This window comes from Schistocerca piceifrons, chromosome 6 (genome assembly GCF_021461385.2).
Source record: "Schistocerca piceifrons isolate TAMUIC-IGC-003096 chromosome 6, iqSchPice1.1, whole genome shotgun sequence".
In the NCBI taxonomy this organism is placed as follows: Eukaryota; Metazoa; Arthropoda; class Insecta; order Orthoptera; family Acrididae; genus Schistocerca; species Schistocerca piceifrons.
Window position 1 is genome coordinate 175,779,970 of NC_060143.1, and position 21,019 is coordinate 175,800,988.

The 21,019-nt window shown below is 41.5% G+C and overlaps 1 protein-coding gene across 1 annotated transcript in view; it reads left to right on the plus strand.

Moving 5' to 3' along the window:
- Positions 1-21,019, plus strand: part of LOC124802864 (T-complex protein 1 subunit theta) — a 107,995-nt gene that overhangs the window by 10,930 nt on the left and 76,046 nt on the right. Inside the window, exon 2 of the mRNA XM_047263903.1 lies at positions 18,414-18,716. Coding sequence (XP_047119859.1) covers positions 18,414-18,716 — 303 coding nt within the window. The remainder of the gene's footprint in view (positions 1-18,413; positions 18,717-21,019) is intronic.

Here is a 21,019-nt window from a genome sequence, read left to right on the forward strand (position 1 = left end):
AACAAATTGTCTTACTTACAGTTAACTATACATACTCCAATTCATTAATATGAAATGGTCTAATATTCTGGAAGTATTTTATGCTTGCACAAAAGGTTTTGTGACCTCCACTGTAACTTAACCGTGTAGAAATGTGCAAATAATGTAGTGATAAAAATATTCAACAATTATTATAGTGAGTTAAAGCTGCTGGTAGCTGATAAGAATGAGCACACTCATTGTGCAACCTGTGGACAAGATTTGGATGGCTCATTAGTGTGTAATCTGTTGAGCCATTGTTCAGCAGACTTTTGAATTCTTGTACCATAATTACTGAGAGCAACAAGACCATTTGGGATCTGATCTGAGGAGTACCTCACAGATTAGGAGCAGCAAACATCTGTATACAAGACTGGGTCTAGTTTCTTTTATAGCTGAGACATGCTGATCCTCTTGTCATAGTTTTTATTTATGTGATCTGTAGCAATTTGTTTCTGAAGGCTGCTATGATTTTTAGAAATTGCGTCTGTGCTTGTGAGAAACCAGTGACATTCAGCATTCAAATACTCACTCTCATAATATTCAGATGAAATGAAGAAATAGAACAGCCACACGTTGAAACATTGGGATTTATGTGTTATGCAGATTTGAAACAAATAATGTTCTCTTCAAGCACATTTTGTAGTGTCATCTCACCCTCCATGGCTGTGACATTTACACATTAATCTCAGAATATAGGTGAATAACCTGAACATTCTTTCCCCAATACACCGTTGTCTAATATTTCATCTTGAATACTAATAATCAGGTCAGTTTTAAATATAGCTGTCAATGACCTCCTTTGGAGAAATGTTTTCCACGATGTAGAGAAGGATGATACACACATTGATTGTTGCTGATGTAATTATTATCCAACAAGCCTGTTGAGGAAAATTAGGCTAAGAAACTTTTTTGCAAGTATCTGAGACTAAATTTATCTTGGAAGTTCATGTTCCATTTTTACTCTTTTAACTCTTAACTGTAACATCAGAATGACATATTATTGCGTACTTCACCATATATTTTCCATTATTGTTGTAATTCTAGAATTAACTCAGTTTCTACCATTCACACAAACTGAAAAAAGGTCAGTTAATTATTTTCTCTAACTTTTTAAACTACACAAAATCTATGGGTGGCATCGGATGATGAGCATCAAGGAGCTTAGCCAAATGTGATGTAGTAGTACATGTGAGCTCTGAGCGCACATCAGTGACGAGAGCAGAATATACTACAGGATTCGTTTAACCACCTAGGTCAGAGAGATTACATAATCTTTCCAAAACTGTCCATTAGGAAGTGACCTGTATGCTGACGAGTGCCTGTTAAGGCAAAACAGTTGGTAGCAGGCAACCTGTGGGCATATAGCCACATCAAAAAAGTATTGGGGTTGCTGAGGAATGAGTCAGTGTTACTGGGGAAGTTTATACAGTTCCTTAGCTTTTTGTGGAAGCTAGATGAATCCTCCAAATGCTTCTTTTAGTTTAGTTAGTTTCATTTCTGGTAGAAGACAGTATTCTTATGGATTTGGTCAGTTTCTTCTCAAAGCCTTCTTTAACCTAAGATTGTGATCACACTATAATGAAAACGTTGTTAATGGGATGGCAATGATCTTTCAAATTCCTTTTCTGAATGTTCTGTTGGAGTAGGACAGTTAAAAGAAACTGACATGGAACTATACGAAGATAGTAACTGTTCCAAAAGAACAGATACCAATGATGACCATGCAGCTTCTCTAGAAAGAAATGATAATTAATCGAAACCCTCAGCTGCCAACAGGTGTTGTTGATTTACCTCAATGGGGACAGCTGAAAATATGTGCCCTGACCGGGACTCGAACCCAGGATCTCCTGCTTACATGGCAGATGCTCTATCCATCTGAACCACCGAGGGCACACAGGATAGTGCGACTGCAGGGACTTATCCCTTGCATACTTCCTGTGAGACCCACATTCCCAACTGTCCACAATCTACATTTGTACTGTTCCACAGTTGGGAATGTGGGTCTCACGGTAAGCGTGCAAGGGATAAGTCCCTGCAGTCACGCTATCCTGTGTGCCCTCGGTGGTTCAGATGAATAGATCATCTGCCATGTAAGCAGCAGATCCCGGGTTCGAGTCCAGGTCGGGACACACATTTTCAGCTGTCCCAGTTGAGGTATATCAACAACACCTGTTGGCAGCTGAGTGTTTAGATTATCATTTCTGATGTGGAATTGCTAAGCTGAATGCAAACACAATTGGAAATTTTCTGAGGTGGTGGGTTTGTGTGATTTAGTTTTACAAGCCAGTGGATACATTTAAAACTTCAGATCTGCAGAAAAAGCAGCTTAACTAAGGGGTATGTGAAGTGAAAAACATAATTGTATCTAAACCTTTGTTTTGGGCTAATAGTTGAGTTGCATAACTTGTTCAGGCTTATTAACGCTATCTGTTTGTTCTAACTCAGCAGTTAATTTTTTATGATCTTCATTTGATCATTTTAGGCAATTTTATAAAATGGATTTTCAGTTTCCTGTTGGCACATTACTTCATTCCCTTGGCTCTCAATTCAAGTCACCTTTTCTATTGTCTGTAAGTTTTGTAGTCTAGTTAGTTTATCTTTGATTTATTTCATATTCCTGTTTTGTTTTTAAATCTTCTGTCATAATTTGTAGTTCCCTCACATCTTCTCTGGATCTTGGTTCTTTAATCCATCTGATGTTGTTGTTAATGTTCCATAAATTATTTATTATATTTCTGATTATGTTCTCGGCACCCTTTTTAAATGTCTGAAGAATGAAATGTTAGACTGCTGCATTTGAAGTTAGTCTCAAGTGTCTTGTTTTCTTGGTATTCTTTTTTTATTTACACACATTTTGATTTTTCTTTTATCTTGAATATTCTGCTCGACACGTGTGATATTTTGCCTCTTGTAAAGCCCCCTCCCATGCTCCCCGTGGAGATCAGGATTCGTTTTCTTGGTATGGACTTGGCAAACCCAGATTTCTTGAGCTGGAGGCTGGTGAGTGCCACTAGCCCTTTGTAACTGTAACCTTTGGGCATGCCTTAATGACCCCCGTGGGGGAGGTGGTGGAATGTTTTGTGTCTCAGGGAACTGGGCTCTTTCCTTAACTACCTGGATTTCAAGGATGGTAAAAACCTCTATATAAACACTTCAGTCTCAAGGTGTGCTGCATGACTATAAGATTGGAATGCTGTTTAGGCGGAACAGTTATTAGTGGGCAGGCAACCTCTGGGAAACCAGCTGTACCTCTGTTGTATAAGGTTTACCCAGGCAAGCATGGGTCTGTCTGGATGTATGCTTACTTCCCCTTCTGCTCGTGTGGTTTCCATGTAGCCTGAATCACTTTTCTGTACTCCCAGTAGTTTGAGTGATCCAGTGGGAACTATTGACACCCAAACCCAAAGAGGTCTCATGTAGCTAGTCCACCTGAGAGGTCTTTGAATATCAGTCCAAGCTGTAATGATAATGGAACACATCCTGTGGGAAGGTAATAAACTTATTGTTGTTAAACTTGTCAAAGGTGGCTCTGCATAGGTTCAAGTGCCTTCTGACTGCACAAACATTGTGGCCTTTCAGGTACAGATGGCGAACTATCGATGAATTATTAAGAGATGTCAAAAAGAGTTCATGGCAACAGTTCCTGACCACCATAAATTGTTCCACTAATAATAAAGTTAAATGGGAGACCATCAGGAGGATAATATTCTTCCTTTTTTTTTTTTTTTTTTTTTTTTTTTTTTTTTTTTTTTTTTTTTTTTTATGAAAACACCCTGGGTCTATGTTCAAACCCAGCCACTACTGAAAAGAAGCCACCCTTGTTCTGCCAACAGCTTCGTCAAAGAGGTTGTAGGAATGGACTGAGGCTCAGGGCACTCTTTGCCCTTGGCATGGGAAATTGCCCCTAAAAGGCAGAAGAATCAGCAGTGATCAACGACATGGGAATGCAGAAGGCAATGGAAACAACTAGATTAAAGACACTTATCTACATGAAGTGTGGCCTATATTTGAAGAAAGTGTCATGATGATCTGTACCTTTGCAAAAGACTCCAGGTTAGTCCTCCACTTGGATTTTCACCTGTTATGTGCTCAGAATTCGTTTACTGGGTATGGGCTTGGTGGCCCCTGGGGTTCCTGAGCTGTGGCAGGTAAGCGCTGCCAGTCCCGTCACCTTAAACTCTGGGTGTGCTTCAGTGACCACTGTGCAATGTGGCAGTGGAACATTGTGTGTCACAGGGAACGGGGATCTTGGCCTGACCCGCAGATCACGAAGATGGTACAAACATCTATAGAAAACCTCCCAATCTTAAGGTGGGCTGGACACTGATGAGATGCAAGGCCGTTGAGGTGGAACAGTCGTTAGTGCACAATCTCTGGGGAACCTGCAGTACCTTAGTTGTATAAGGCTTACCTAGGCATGCGGGACTATGTCTAGGTGGAATTTTTATTTCCCTAGCCACTTCTGGGACCAGGATAGACCCTTCGAAAATTTCCTCTCCTCACAGTGGAAAGGTTGGGCACTGGTAGATACCAACACACAGTCAAACAAGAGGGCTCATGTAGCAAGTCCTCCAGACTTAGGAATTACGTAGACTCTTTCAATATCGAGTAACAAACATGTGCTGGTGGCCAGAAAGGGTTTCTTATAATTAATTGGAAAGAGAGGAACTTTCTTAAAGTTTCACCTTTTTTTCGTACAAAATTGGTTAGAGAGAATTGCTGGAAGCTTAAAATCTGTCAGGCACTTGCATAATGGGACCGTGTTGGTAGAATCATCCAATTTGCAACAAGTGAAGAACATCCAGAAAGCTCTTTGCCTCGGGAAGTGTGCTGTAGAAAGTGAACTGCACAACACCTTGAACTGTAGTAAAGGTGCTGTTACATGTAGGGATTTGGTCCACATTCCCCAAGAAGAGCTGAAAGCTGAGTGGTCCCAAGAAGGCATCGTTGATGTACAGAGCATAATGATAAGGGTGGATGGCAATCTTGTGAAATCAGTCATTTATACTGACTTTCAGCAGCACAAAACTTCCTGAGCATGTTAAGGCCGGTTTCTTCCGACTCAGCATGTGGTCTTATTTTCCTAACCCAGTGCACTGTTCTACATGCCAGCACTTTGGGCATATCACCTCAGGTTGTAAGGGAGCAGCCACTTGGGGCAAATGTGGTAAGACCACCCATGAAGGTGTTGGTTGTTTATCTCCTCCAAAGTGTGGTCTTCCTTGAAGAAAGGAAGATACAGGAGATCAAAACAACTGAGAGTGTCTCGTATGGTGAGGCCAAAAGGATCTTTGAGGCTATGCAGCCCCCAAAGTTTGCAACCTCCTCTTAAACAACCAGTTCAGAAGACCGATGCTGCTACCCAAGTGGAGGTTGCTGGTGTCAACACTAGCACCTACTTTGCCAGTGCACCTGTTGCAGTTCCTTCAAAGCCTATACAGCCTCCCAAACCATCAGACAAGTCTGTTGTTGCTAACATTGTGGAGCTTGCAGAGCTCCCTGCTCCTCCAGAGGTTCCACAAACCAGCACGCTGCTACTACTGTCGTGATTTTGGCTCCAAAGCCTACCCAGGGCAGGAAATCAAAGGCCAAGTGTCAGATAGAGTTGGGAAGAAACCAGTTAGACAGTAAAGGCATCATACTATCTCATGTCTATCTTGACTCTTTGGTAGAGATAATGGAGCTTGATGTTGGACTGGGGCAATCATCTTACCCCAAGCTGGAATCCCCACCCATTATGGGCTGCCTTCCCCGGCAGAAAGACAGGGTGAAAGTGCAACCCCCATGATAGATGGTTCCCCTATTACAGTGGAACCTTTCATGACACTTGTAGAGGAAGTGAAACTACTAGTGCTAGAATGCCCCATGTGCCTGTGTTTACAAGAAACACATTTTAAAGCCACTAGCACCCCTATGCTATGGGGCTGTACCATTCACTGAAAGGATGACGTGACTGGGGAGAGCCAGGGAAGGGGTTGCTGTGTTTGTCAGTAACATGCATCATTTGAATTACTCTTCACTCACTGTATCTACCTCCGCCAAATGCAGTAGACCCTGAGGTTCTCATACATTTTGTGGAACAATTCCTACGACCATTTCTCCTAGTGGGAGACATCAGTGCCCATCATGTCTGTGGGGGCTCGACCTCTACTTGCCTTAGGGGTCGGGTTTTGGAGAGCCTCATGATGTCTCCTGAGCTCTGCCTCCTCAACACAGGTACACACACTCATTTTTGCACTGGTGTTCAGCTGGTCTCAGCTATCGACCTCTCTTTCTGCTCTCCAGCCCTCGCAGACTGTTCAGTGGGAGGTCTTGGATGAAATTCATTCCAGTGGCCACTTTCCACTACATATTCACCTACTAGATGGAGCACTACCTGAAGAGAAGCCACCAACATGGATGTACAGCTGGGCTAACCGGATGCTGTACAGCCAGCTGGCTGTGTTTGAGCATCACAACTGTGTCCATGAATGGGTGGACCACATCATGTGAGTGATCCATTATGCTATGGACTTATCCATCCCAAAGTCCTCAAGTCATCGTAGGAAGCTATCTGTACCTTGGTGGACAGATGAGTGCTATTCAGCCATCCAGGAAAGATGTGTGGCTCTTTGACAAGCATTCCTGGACTCTGTCGACTGTTCCACTTGTTCTACAAAAGTATGGGAAGCCATCAGGAGGATTTCTAGTAAACACAGCCGTTTACCAATAGCAGCAGTGCTGAAACAGGGAGATCTCAAAACAGCACCCAAAGATATCATTCAAACACTGAAAGAGAATTTTACACAAACCACTGACAACCAAATCCAGTACTGCATATTTAGACATTTGCCAGCAGCGTCATAGGAAATCATTCTTGAATGTTTTAATCTTATATGGCATACAGGTAACTTCCCCAGTTTGTATAGAGAGGCACTGTTTGATTCCGCTCCTCAAACCAGGAAAGGACCACACATGTCCCAAAAGTTATCGGAGTATCACTTTAGCAAGCTATCTAGGAAAGACCCTGGAGTGAATGGCTGACCGTTGTCTGCTCTGGTTGTTAAGAGAACAGGCAACTCCTTAGCTGCTCTGTGTGATTCCGGAGATTTCGGTCTACTGTCAACAACCTGTCCCTGCTAGAGGCGGTTATTCAGCAGGCCTTCCTCCGTAAACAGTGTGTCGGCATATTCCTTGATATCAGTAGGGCATACATTACTACTTGGAGACACTGTGTTCTTACACAACTGTGTCACTGGGGCTTTTGTGGCCATCTCCCTATCTTCATACAATCTTTCCTATCTCAGCAGTTTTTAGGACCAGAGTTGGTGAGACACTGTCAGATCGATTTGAGCAGGAGAGTGGTGTCCCTCAGGGCAGGGTTCCAGTTTTGTGCAGATAAGTGTGCATGTGTGTGTTCATTTTAATCACTGTTGTCGTATTTTAATTTACCTGTTTTGCATATGAGGGACATCATCCTACATTTTAGACACTCAATGAGGTTTCTAGGCCTCATTTTTTACTCAGAATTGTTGTTCGCCATGCCAGAGATACCTGAAAGCCAGAACCGTGAAGGCATTGAATATCTTAGTGTCTTAGCTACAGGTCTTGGGAGTGGACAACATGCGTCTGCTCCAGTTTTATAGGGTTTTGGTGAATTCACAGCTGGGCTATGGATGCACAGTGTATAGATCAGTGTGGCCTTCGTATTTGAAGATCATTGACACTCTCAACCATGAGAGGATTTGGCTGGCTACAGGTGCTTATAGGACCAATTCCATACCCATTCTCCGTGCTGAGGGCAGGGAACTACCACTCGCCATCCAGTGGCAGCTCCTCATTGTGCGTCAGGCATGTAAGTTCCTCGCAGCCCTGGCCTCGCCCGCATACCAAACTGTTGCTCGTCATCCTCTGGAACATTTTCTATCCAACTGTCCATGAGCCACATGCTCTTTGGATCTGCATGTAGCATGTGCTGGAGTTACTTGGCGTGGAGCAAATACAACCCCAAAGCCATGGTTTTAACCATCTGCTGCCCTGGTTACTGCAGAGGCCCAGCATAAGTTTAGATTTAATGCAGTACAGGAGAGACTGGTCTCCTCCTCCTGTTTTTAAGGCAATATTTTGTGACATTTTATGCAAGCATCGCAGCTATGTAGCTATGGGTCTGAGCAGGGGTACTCTGTTGGTTGCTCTATCTATTTCCTGGATCGTGTCCTCAAGGTCTGACTGCCTCTAGAATGTACTGTTTTCGTTGTAGAATTATATGCAATCTTGCAGGCACTGAAGCAGATGAGGCATTTTGCCAGTAGTAAATTTCTTGTCTGTTCTGATTCTCTGAGTGCCCTTCACTCTCCAACATTTGTACCCTTGTTACCAGCCGATAAAGTAATCCAGAATATCCAGGATGCCCTCCTCCAACTAAGACGATTGGGGAAGGAGGTGTCTTTCTGCTGGGTACTAGGGCACATGGGTATTGCGCGAAATGAAAGGGCAGAGATAGCAGCCAAGGAGGCGTGTCCTGATCCTCAGTTCTTTCAGTGTGCCATCCCCCTGCATGGTATCACCTCGCTGCTGAGATACAAAGCCATGCGTCAATGGGAAGACGATTGACTGGAAGTGGCCAACAATAAGCTCCATGTAGAGAGCCCACAACTTGGCTGTGGCATACGTCCTTCCAGCCGTGTCGATGGGATGAGATCCTCCTTAATTATCTTTCCATAGGCCATTCCCTAGGATGCATGTTCTTAATCCGGTGAGAGGACCCTCCAGTGTGTGGTGCTTGTGGCGTACATACCACTGTACGCCAGTGGATTTGCTGAAGGATCTGTCCTCTATTTTAAGTAACGTTCAAACGAATGTCATTTAAGGTTTAAAGTTTTGTGAATCATCCAGCATCCTTCCTTGATTTTAAGGAGATTGTTTCAATGCATTAACAGGGTGACAAGCTCACCCATATTTTTTGTAAGTAGTCAGCCACTGATGTTTACCTGTACCTATGTTGTAGCTCCCTTCTCGTTTTACATGTGTTTAACCTCATGTATACTTCTACTTTTTCACTGTTGTTTCAGCGCATGTGAGATAGTCATTTTGTGGTCAGTTCAAGTGCATGTGTGTGGAGCAATTTTCCGCTGTTTAACCACATTTGTTTTAATGAGTGTAAGTGCGCTGATAAGCTCACAGTTGAGCACCCATAAGCTCAAGTGATGGGGTAACATTCTACGACTTGGAGCCCCGAATGTCAATAGTATGAGTGTAGTAGCAAAGGCTAGAAAATCTGAAAAGGGAAAGGCTTAGTCTAAGTAAATGGGAGTCGGTGAAGTCAAATGGTCTAAAAATGAGGATTTCTAGTCTGCCGAATACAAGGTAATATCAACAGCTGCAAAAAATGGTATAACAGGAGTAGGATTAATGGTGATTAGGAAAGTAGGGCAGAGTGTGAGTTATTGCGGACAATTAAGTGGTAGTGTTCTTCGCATTAGAATTATCAGCAAACCAACGCCAGTAACAGTAGTTCCGGTGTACATGCTGAAGGATATTGAACGGGTAGTTCAGTGTGTAAGAGAGGATGATGATTTAATAATCTTGAGGGATTGTAATGTGGTTATTGGGGAAGGGGTAGAAGAAAGATTCTTGGGAGATTACGGGCTTGCCAGTAGAAGTGAGAGAGGACAAAGACTAACTGAATTCTGCAAGAAATTTCAGATGTAATATTGAGTATCTTGTTCAAGAGACACAAGAGGAGGATGTATACTTGGAAAAGATGTAGAGGTGCGGGAAAATTCCAGCTGGATTACTTCATGGGCAGACAGTGATTCTGAAATCAGATACTGGACTCAGACCACAATTTAGTAATGAAGATGAGTAGATTGACGTTTAAGAGAATTGTACTGAAGAATCAGTATGGGAGAAAGCAGGATATTGAAGTACTGAGAAATGATGAGACGTATTTGAAGTCTGCTGAGGATGTGGATACTGTGATAAGGAATACCGTAGCAGTGAGTTCAGCTGAAGAGGAGTGGACAAAACAGGTAATCACCTCTGTTGGACAATCGACCATCAGTACAAGGAAGGTAACAGCAAAGAAACACTAGGTTAGAGAAGAAATACTTAAATGGATCGATGAAAGAAGGAAGTACAAAAACATTCGGGGAAAGAGAGGAATACAGCAATAAAAATCCCTGAGGTACAAAATAAACAGGAAGTGCAGGACTGTCAAGGTGAAATGGCTGCAGGGAAGACATGAAGAAATAGAAAAAGAAATGCTCCGCAGGAGAACACACTCGGCATATAGAAAGTCAAAACAATCTTCACTGAAATTAAAAGTAAGGGTGATAACGTTAAGAGTGCAGTGCGAACTCCACAGAGGAAAGATTGGATAGGTGGAAAGAGCACAATCAAGGGCTCTGTGAGAGAGGTCTGGTTTGATGACTGGATAGAGGAAGAAACTGGAGTTGAAAAGGAATAGGTAGGGAGTTCACTATTTGAGTCAGAATTTAAAATGGTGCTTGAAGACTTGAGCTCAAATAAGATGTAAAGGATAGATAACATTCCATTGGAATTTCTAAAATCATTTGGGGAAGTGGCAACCAAACAACTGGTCAGGGTGGTTTGTAGAATCTGAGACTGGTGATGTATCACCAGACCATCGAAAACATCATCCACACAATTCTAAGGATAGCAAAGCAAATTAAGTGCAAGAAATCTCTCACAATGCATCGAAGCTGCTGACAGGAATAATATACAGAAGAATAGAAAAGGTAATTGACAATCTTTTAGATGATAATCAGTTTGGCATTAGGAAAAGTGAAGGCACCAGAAAGGCAGTTCAGACTTTGAACTTCATAGTGGAAGCAACACTGAAGAAAAATAGACATGCCCATAGGATTTGTAAACCTAGAAAGGCATTCAACAGTTTAAAATGGTGTAAGATGTTCAAAATTCTGAGGAAAACGAAATTAAGCTGTAGGGAAATACTGGTAATATACAATATGTACTAAAACCAAGGGGAACATTAAGATTGGAAGACAAGTGATTAGATTAAAAAGTGATGTAAGACAGGGGTGCACTTTTTTGTCCCTGCTGTGCAATCTGTTCAACGAAGAAGTAGCGATGGAAATAAAAGAAAGGTTCAAGAGTGGAATTAAAATTCAGGTTGAAAGAAAGTCAGTGATGCGATTCATTGATGACGTTGCTATCATCATACAAGTGAAGAAGAATTACGGGATCTGTAGAATGGAATGAACCAGTTGCGGCTTGTAATTAAAGGCTCTGAAGCGGAGCTGCCCCAAAATATATATTGAAATAAATTTCTCAATAACATATTACAGAATTTAAAGTATCGGAACACATTTCACATATTTCCCACACAGATCAATGTTTTCGGAACTGTTGATATGTATTGCCGTTTTTTCAAACAGTTAGTAACTAGTCTTAAGGCTGCACCTTGAAATCCCACGTAGCTCATGTAGCAGAGGTTTGGGGGCAGAGTACAGTTCTTATGGGCATCCTGAAGTCTGGTGTTTCAGCCTAAGGGTGTCCTCCTACCAACCTGCACACAGTTTCCACGTTCCACTACTTACGTCAAAAGGGAATGGACAGAGTTGCTGAAATACACCAATGAATTCCTGTCTCTATATATCTCTGTTAGAGATATAGCAAGAGAACCACACTGGAAATGGCCACGGAGAAGCCCTTGGACGTTGGTGCGCCAGGTACATATAGTCTGTGGCTGCGACCTTGGCTGGTGACCTTGTGCTGGTGAAATGTCAGAAAAATCATCAGACAAACGTTGGCCGAAGAACCTGAGACAGAAGCAAACAGGCAGTTCGTCAACAAGTGCCCACGAAAGCCTTAACAATATTGTATCTCTGTTACACTTTGATTCATTTTTAATCAATATTTAATACAGTTTTGATAGTGTTTAAGACAGTTTCTTTTTTCTTTCTGCAATTGGCTATTCTAGTGACTGCTGGTATATAAGTTTGCAAATGTCTTGCCAGAGTGCACTAGTGTGTGGTACCTCCACCTAATGAGAGTTTCATAAATGACTAGAAGAGAAAGTGTGCGAGTGTGAAATACACCACTTTACAAAATATGTCCCATTGCTTTAGTTTCCTTGCTCGTTTCCTTGTATTATGCATGAGTTTAGTGAGTTTTACTTTCTTGCGAATAACAGCAGCATACCACAAGTTCAAAAACAACACAGTATGAATTCAGTGTGCAGTTTACCTTGTAAAATTTTGGAACATGTGATTAGGATGAAAGTGAGGGAACTTGGTGCACCCTGATCTGATGTAAATGTGAATCAAAAACAAAACAGTATAAATACAGGCAAGGGTATACATACAAGTCCAACAGAGCAGAGTACAGTGCAGCTGAGTGGCTGTGTGTGTTATATCACTTGAAATGCATATTTTTGTAATACAGAAGTTTAAAGAAAACAAATATGGTGCGTAAATTTCCATGGCGGTTGCTCGGGTTGACAGTGTCAGCCAATCATAGCACAATATCCGTGACAACATGGAAACATTACTGTTTCGCCACACAAACTCATAAACACCATATTTGAGGGAACGAAACATTAATTGTCTGAAGTTTAGAAATGAAAATACCAAAAACATTAAGCATTCAGCAAAGCTAACATACAGCACATTAAAGATCTCTTCAAGTCACGTCGTTTAGCACAATTTGTTGTAGCAAACTGTTGGGAAATGTGACATTGAGGGATAAATAAGCTACCTATAGATTTTATCTTGGAGTTAGCATATGATATTATTTAGTATTTTATTATGAAACTGAAAGAAGACACGATATGTAAAAGTTTGACTAGAGTGTAATATGCACCCCCCCCCCCCCCCCCCTCGCTCTGTTTCCTGAAATCTTTGGTTGTGGTGATTGATCTGTAGTGCAGCCTGAAGTCTAGGTTATTTCTGATTGATAACAGTCTAATGACTACAGAAAATAGATTGATAGTAAACTGGAAAAAGACAAATGGAATGAGAAGTAGCAGAAATGAGAGTAGTGAGACACTTAACATTAAAATTGATCAAAAAGTCAATGGTGTTAGGGAATTGTGCTACCTTGGAAGTAAAATAACCCTTGATGGACAAAACAAGGACAATATGAAAAGTGGGCTAGTAGAGGCAAAGAGGGCATTCCTGAATTCCTGACCAAGATAATTGTACTGGTATCGAGCATAGGTCTTAATCTGAGGAAGAAATTTCTGAGAATTTACATTTGGAGTACAGCATTGTATGGTACTGAATCAAGGACTGCTGGAAAACCAGAACAGATGAGAATGACCATTTGAAATGCAGTGCTACAGCAAAATGTTGAAAATTAGGTGGGCTGATGAGGAATGAGGAGGCTCTCTGCAGAATCGGTGAAGAAAAGAACGTATGGGAAACACTGACAGGAAGTAGTGACAGGATGATGTGACATGTTAAGACAACCTCTGAGGTACTAGAGGACACTGTAGAGGGTAAACACATTAGGGGAAGACAAACTGGAATATATCCAATAAATAACTGAGGACATAGGGTGCAAGGGCTACTCTGAAATGGTGTAGCTAAGGAGAGGAACTAACAGCAAGCCACTTCAAACCAGTCAGAAAACTGATGACACTAAAACTGCCACTACCAGTCAGCATTCCACTTTCCAGTGCTGTATGGTAGCTGCTGAGATGGACAGTTTGGACTTCAGTTCCACCACTGATGAAGAATAAGACTGCCCTCTGTTCATGTTGGAGCTTGATTCTGCATTATCTGCAGCTTGTGTCACGTCACATGGCCACAGTAGAGTTCTTTATAGTATGTTACGGCAATCTAACAGGGTGGAACAAAGAACTCCTGTTTGCCCTTCTTAATATCATTTGGGTGTCTGCACACTTCTCCAAGTTGTTTTAATTCCCCTTTTAAAACCTGTTAAGGATCACACAGACCTGAGTAGTTATCATAGTGTTGTCCCCATTAGCTGCGGGGAAAGACCTGGGAGCAGATGGTCAACCGGCATTTCGTCTGGCTCTTAGAATTCAGGCGGCTTCTTAGTTGGTTTCAGCATGGGTTCAGGAGGTATCACTCCACCTTTGATAACCTAGCCATCCTGGAGGCAGCTCTACAATAAACTTTCCTTTGGCGGCATCAGCTCCTGGATAGGTGCAGTATTTCAGCATAAAGAAGGCCTGCGGTAGAACATGGAGGCATCTTATCCTCTGGCAGCTCCATCTTCATCTCATATTCATCTATGTCTACGTGGATACTCTGCAAATCACTCTTAAGTGCCTGACAGAGGGTTCATCATACTTCTTTCCAATTTCTCATCTCAATTTCTGTTGATACTACTTCTTTGAATTCAAGCCACTTCTGGTCTACACTTACATTGTTAATTTGGAAGGAGTGGAGATTGTCTATCAGAAAGGCATCAAGTGAATTTTTATCTGCTTTTTTGAATAAATATATTTTTTGTTTATTTTTGGAGGATTTAGGGGTTACAATATTCGGTCTCACTACGATAACCCTGTGATCACTAATCCCTATACCCATTTTGATGCTCATTATTAGCTCAGGATTATTTGTTGGTAAGAGGTCAAGTATGTTTGCACAACCATTTACAATTTGTGTGGCCTCATGAACTAATTGCTTAAAATAATTTTCAGAGAATGCATTTAGCATAACTTAGGGTGATGTTTTGTGTGTACTGCCATAAATGATGTTTTTGAGGATGTCTTCCCATTTTAATGTGGTCCCTCTCCTCACCACGTGTATTTCGGATATTGAGTTGGTGAAGTCTTCTTGGATTGCTTTGAGTTAGAGAATGGTGTCCCATAAGTGTGCCAGTAGGTGAGTTCTATCCTGTGTTCTTTGTCTGTTGAAGACTTCTCCGTCTGTTGTTCCCCCCTGAGCCTTGTGACAACAACTCGTTAGTTTCAGTTGGCTCTTTGACAGTTGGATGAATGGACAGAAAAGAAGAGTTTTAAATTCTCAACCAAAATGTCTAAACATTCTTTTTAACTGTTCATCTTTTGTTTTAAATTTTTCTGAGTCTAGGTTGGGGACACTTCTTAATTTTACAGTCGCGGGGAGATTCCTTTGCCACACCTTATGGACCTGAAAAGACGGCCCCTTAAACTGCTTGGTATTTTAAAATGCCTTGCTTCAATTCTTGGGAAGCACACTAAACTCATCTTCTCCTGTTTACAGAGTGTTGGGGTGTTCTTAGTTTGATTACGGGTGTGTGGATCTGCAAGACCCTCTTATTTAAAAATGTTAGACGTGGTGTGCTATGAAGGGGTTGGACTGGCCACTGGGGCCTTCAGAACCAGCCCTATTTGGAGCCTCTCTACTGAGGGTGGTGAGCCACCATTCACAACAAGTGAGGACTCCTTATGGTGCAAGAGGCCTATAAAACACTGTCCACACCTGCATACCATACTGTTGCTCAGCCACCGATGGAAAGGATTTTCACAACAACAAGCAATGAAGTGGTGTGAGACTCGGGCGAAAGATTGCCTTTTAAAGATGCTGGGTGGCTGCTTTTAAAGCTGTACTTTGAGGTTGGAGCAGGTCCCCCACATTGACTTTAATAGAGGCCCATTATTTTTAAATTGATGAATTATGAGGAGGATCACACACCTGATTTTGTATTTGTTACTGTTTTTTAACATTTTAGTTAGGCATTACAGTTTTCAAGTTGTGGCTCGAATCAGGTGGACTCCATAGGACATACATTGGTTTTTCCAACTGTGTCTTCAGGATTCACCTTCTCTGTGAATATACTGCACTTACTATGGAGCCCAATGCAATCTTGAAGCCACCGGAGTAAACAGTTTCTCATCTGCTCCAGTTCCCTTACTGCCCTACAGTTATTGTGGCACATATATAAGGCAGAGAATATGGTCCACTCATGCATGACCAACTGTACTTCCTTCAACAACAGGGGATGGCTGATATTGTTGTGCTGGGTACAGGGCCATGTTGGAATTCAGGGAAATGAACAGGCAGACCAAACTGCCAAGTAGACTTGCACAGAATGTGATTTGACACGATATTCTTTTCTCCTGAAGGCTCTCATTTCACTGGTGAGTCAGAGATCCTTGCAGTTGTGTGAGGAATAGTGGTTGGCAGTGGCAGACAATAATCTGCAGTTGTTAAAGCCAGCTATCCGGCAGTGGCATTCCTCCTGCTGATCACTCTGACAGGCTGAAGTGTCACTGACCCACCTCCAAATTGGGCACTGCTCCCTCACACATGGCCTCCTACCCCTGTCTGTGGTGCTTGTGGCGTGCAACTCGCTGTGCGCCACATTTTAATTGAATGCAGTTTATATTGTGATAAACTAGCAGAAGCAGATATAGGTAAGGACTTGATCTCTCATTTAGCTGATGATGAGACAAGTGTGATAGTCTTAGTTGTATGGTCTTGCAACCAGGCTAATCTTTTAGGTTGGAGATTTCACTGTGTTGCAGAATGTCTAGTTCATCCTTTTTCTTCCAGTGATCATCCAGCCACATCAGTGTGCGTTTCTTTTCAGTAACTATTCCGTTCCTTTGCTCCCTTTTACTTTATTTGCAATGTGTTACCCGCTCTTTCACCCTGCCTCCCCCCCCCCCCCCCCCCCCTCACCCCACCTCTCACCTATCATAGAATGCACTCTATCTTGCTTATGTTTTCAAATCTTGTCTGGTGAAAGTACCAACAAAGCTATCTTTCCTTTTCTGTCCAGTAAATCTCACCTGACCTAGAGTTCCGGGCAGCTCTCCTGTAACCCTCACCAGTCCTCCTCCTCCTCCTCCTCCTCCTCCTCTGCCTCCTCCTCTTCTCCCTTCAACTCTTCTGCCAGTCAGAGGAGCCACTGGTTCCAAAAGCTTGTGCATTTCTACATTTTTTCCCCTGCTGCCACTTGTCAAGTAATTTTTTATATTAATATAATAGAGGGAAACATTCCACGTGGGAAAATATATATAAAAAACAAGGATGCTGTTAACTTACCAAATGAGAAAGCGATGGTATGTTGATAGCCACAATGAAAAACACACAAATACATACACAAATTTCAAGGATGTGGGTTTTAAGGGAGAGGGTAAAGTCATTCCAATCCTGGGAGCGGAAAGACTTACCCTGGGGTGGGGGGGGGGGGGGGTGGGGGGGAAGGACAGGTCTACACTAACGCGCTCGTGTGCGCCCACACACACACACACACACACACACACACACACACACACACACACACACGTGCGGATGGATATGTGTGCGTGCGCGCGCGAGTGTATACCTGTCCTTTTTTTCCCCCTAAGGTAAGTCTTTCCGCTCCTGGGATTGGAATGACTCCATACCCTCTCCCTTAAAACCCACATCCTTTCGTCTGTCCCTCTCTTTCCCTCTTTCTTGATGAAGCAACCTTGGGTTGCGAAAGCTTGAAATTTGTTTGTGTGTTTTTCATTGTGTCTTATCAACATGCCATCGCTTTCTAATTTGGTAAGTTAACAGCATCTTTGTTTTTTATATATAATTTTTTATATTAGGTTTACGTATGTGGTTAGGGACTATGATACCTAACCTTCAAAGAGTTAACCATGGGAGCTTGTTTTTTGTAATTGTCTACTAAAGGTTTACAAAAGCAATAGTTTTTGTGATAGTTTTCTTTTATTGAAATAATGAGCTTTTTCTTGATGCCGGCCGGGGTGGCCAAGCGGTTCTAGGCGCTGCAGTATGGAACCGCGCAACTGCTAAGGTCGCAGGTTCGAATCCTGGCTCGGGCATGGATGTGTGTGATGTCCTTAGGTTAGTTAGGTTTAATTAGTTATAAGTTCTAGGGGACTGATGACCTCAGCAGTTAAGTCCCCTAGTGCTCAGAGCCATTTGAACCATTTTTTTTCTTGACATTCTCTTGTAATTCAGCTGACAATTTGTATGAATTTTTGTGATATTTTTGATATTTGTTATTTGCTTCTGTTTTATGTTCGAAATTTTAACATACCTCATGTCTTCTCTTTTGAAGTCTGCCAGACAGGTCTTTTACATGAATTTTAAGTGGGCTAAATTTTCAGCTTCTTGTGTGACAATTAGTATCAGTTATTCTAAATAGTCTCTTAATTCAATGGTCCGTGCAATTTCTTGATAACTGTTGTTTCTGATTAACTGATGTGGGTCATAATTCTTTTTTCATTGGCTCCATTATCTTTTTCATTAGAAGTGTGAATTACTGTCAGTCCTTCTTTAAATTCGTTATGTTGTGACAGTCTTTATGTTGTTGTTGTATTCTTAAGATGTGTATCAGTTTTATGCAGTATCTTTTTTGTAAGAAATAATGATCTATGGTGCCAGAGCTACACATGGAGCTATCAAAGTTTGTCTTAACTTACTCTTGAATTTATTTGATCAGCTTTGGTTAACCTTTTTTTTCTCAATTTTCAGTATTTTTCTGGTCTGGAAGAAGCTGTTTATCGAAACATAAATGCATGCAAACAGTTCTCACAAACAGTAAGAACTGCATATGGGCCAAATGGGATGAATAAGATGGTGATAAATCACATAGAAAAACTGTTTGTTACAAATGATGCAGCTACAATAATAAGGGAGTTGGAAGTGGAGCATCCAGCTGCTAAATTAATGATACTTGCTTCACAAATGCAGGAGCAAGAAGTTGGAGATGGCACCAATTTTGTAATTATTCTTTCAGGAGCTCTGTTAGAAGCAGCTGAAGAATTACTGAGGATGGTGAGTTTATGAAACACTATTTTATATATCATTTTATTTAATGTGCATTTAATTGTTTTATTTAATGCATCACTAAAAATTAATATTTATAATTGTTTCAAGTTGCTAAATAAAATTTAGACTGCAAATGTAGTGTATTGAGCCCTCTCTCATCGCCATGATATCTGTTGGATCAACACGGAAAACTCTGAGGACATTCTTGTACTGTGTGCTGGACAGTGCTTTTCAGCACTGCAGTCACAACTTGGAAAAGTGATTTTCTTCCACTTATGCAGACAATCAGAACAGCTGCCAGTGCTGGTTCTTATTCGGTCAAGAACTGAGCATATCTTGCATGGCAAGTTAAGACTATAAAATGTATAAATTAAAGTCTGTAGATAATCAGGTGTAAAAAAAGTAATCTCAGTGGCTGCTGTGAAAATTTCCAATTGGTTAGATAACAAAACTTTACTTCTTTGTAATCATATTATGTGCATCAGTCACTTCATAAAGACAACAGTATTTGTCTTTCCAGGCCATGGCTGATGGATTTCATGTCAGTGCCATGGCTGGAGTAATTTGTTAAATCCTAAGTCTAGTAGATGGTTAGACTTACTGCACCATCTACTGTTCTACAGTAGATTTCCTGCATTCTCGGTTAATGGGTTTACAGCATGGTTGAAATTGGGGTACAATCATAAGCTGAGGAGGGTGTAAAGAAAATGGGGGGAGGGGGGGGGAGGCAAGGGGAGGGGGGATTTCATGTGATACATTAATGAGGAGGAGGAAGAAGCAAAGACAGAATATATTACATAGTTTTGGATGACCTTTCAGCATTTGGTGAAGGAGAACATTAAATTTAGCAGAGAGAGGAAGAAATGGTAAGATTACTCACATCAGATTTTCATTCTGCTGCTCAAGGTTTAAGTTACATTACCTAGAAAAAACTTCACTCTACAATGTATCTGCCTTTATGTCTGATGGAGCTAGATCGTGCAATAGTTAAAACGATGGGCTTATATGCAGGACAAGCAGGTTTCAAATTGCTGCCTGTTCAGTAGATTTAAATTATATAGTGTTTTCAAATAACTTCAGCTAATGCCAGAATTATTGTTTCACACAGTGTGGATGATTTTCTGTTCCTTATCCGGCTCAAGCTTGTGATTCGTGTCAAACATTTCATTTTTCTTGAGACTTTGTCGTAGAATTCCTTCCTTCTATTATATCTTGAATAACTGCACACAAAGTAATTCCCTATAAATCTTCTCTCTTCTAGTCCCTGGTTTTGTGTGTGAGAGATTGCATCATCATCTTGGCAATCCTCTCTCTTACTGGTTTTATTACATGCTGACGTATACTTTTTAGTTTGTAGTATTTAAAATTCACAATGTTCATATTTCTTTTTCTGTGTTATAGATGCTGCACTGTTTACATCCCCCTCCTGTTATTTTTGACTTTTCACCTGTGCTTTCAGAAGTTTCCACTAATTTTGTTGGCTGTTCTTTCTTCTGAACCTAGTAGTATTATTTGTGACTGAAGAGAACCACCTTCTTAGAAACTACCAGAAGTGGGACAGTTGGACTAGGGCTGACAGGGGAATGATACATTAAAAATCATTTTTTCCTGCCAGTTTCGTTAGATAACTGTGGTATTGGTATATTTTTCAGTTGTGCATCAGTTATCTAAAACAGTATTTTCTGTTTTTCATCACCCCATTGTGAATGTTTCTTAGTAGTTCTTGCCCGATTTACCACATTTATCGTGTGATTCTCCTATTTTCACTGCCCTTGGAAGATTTTTCTGTGCATCTTTTAACTTTTCCTGCCAATATAGTCCTACATTGTGGATGCCCTAATCTTTGTTCTATTTTCCTGTATTTTAAAAATAAGTATCAGTTTATTGCCAGAAATTGTAGCGTGATAATTTTGTGTGGAATACTAGTATGAGTCCTGTGTAGTACACACTAGGGCCTTGCAACTGCATGGCCTATCCATGTGGCCTGTATGTACCTGTGCTGTGTGAGTGACAGCGAGAATATGCTTTGCGAATACCGGCAAAAGTAGCCGAAGAATACTGATTCTAATCTCAGCCTCATGAGTGCATGTACACCAGCCGCATGGCTGGCACAGTCGCAAGAGGCCTTGTCCACAGTCATGCGCATGGCTGGCACAGTCGCAAGAGGCCTTGTCCACAGTCATGCGCATGGCTGGCACAGTCGCAAGAGGCCTTGTCCACAGGCATGCGGATTTCATGTGCCTGCATTCACTTTCACACATGTTGCAAATTTGGTTTGTGCACATGTGCAGTGTGCTTTATCACCGGGC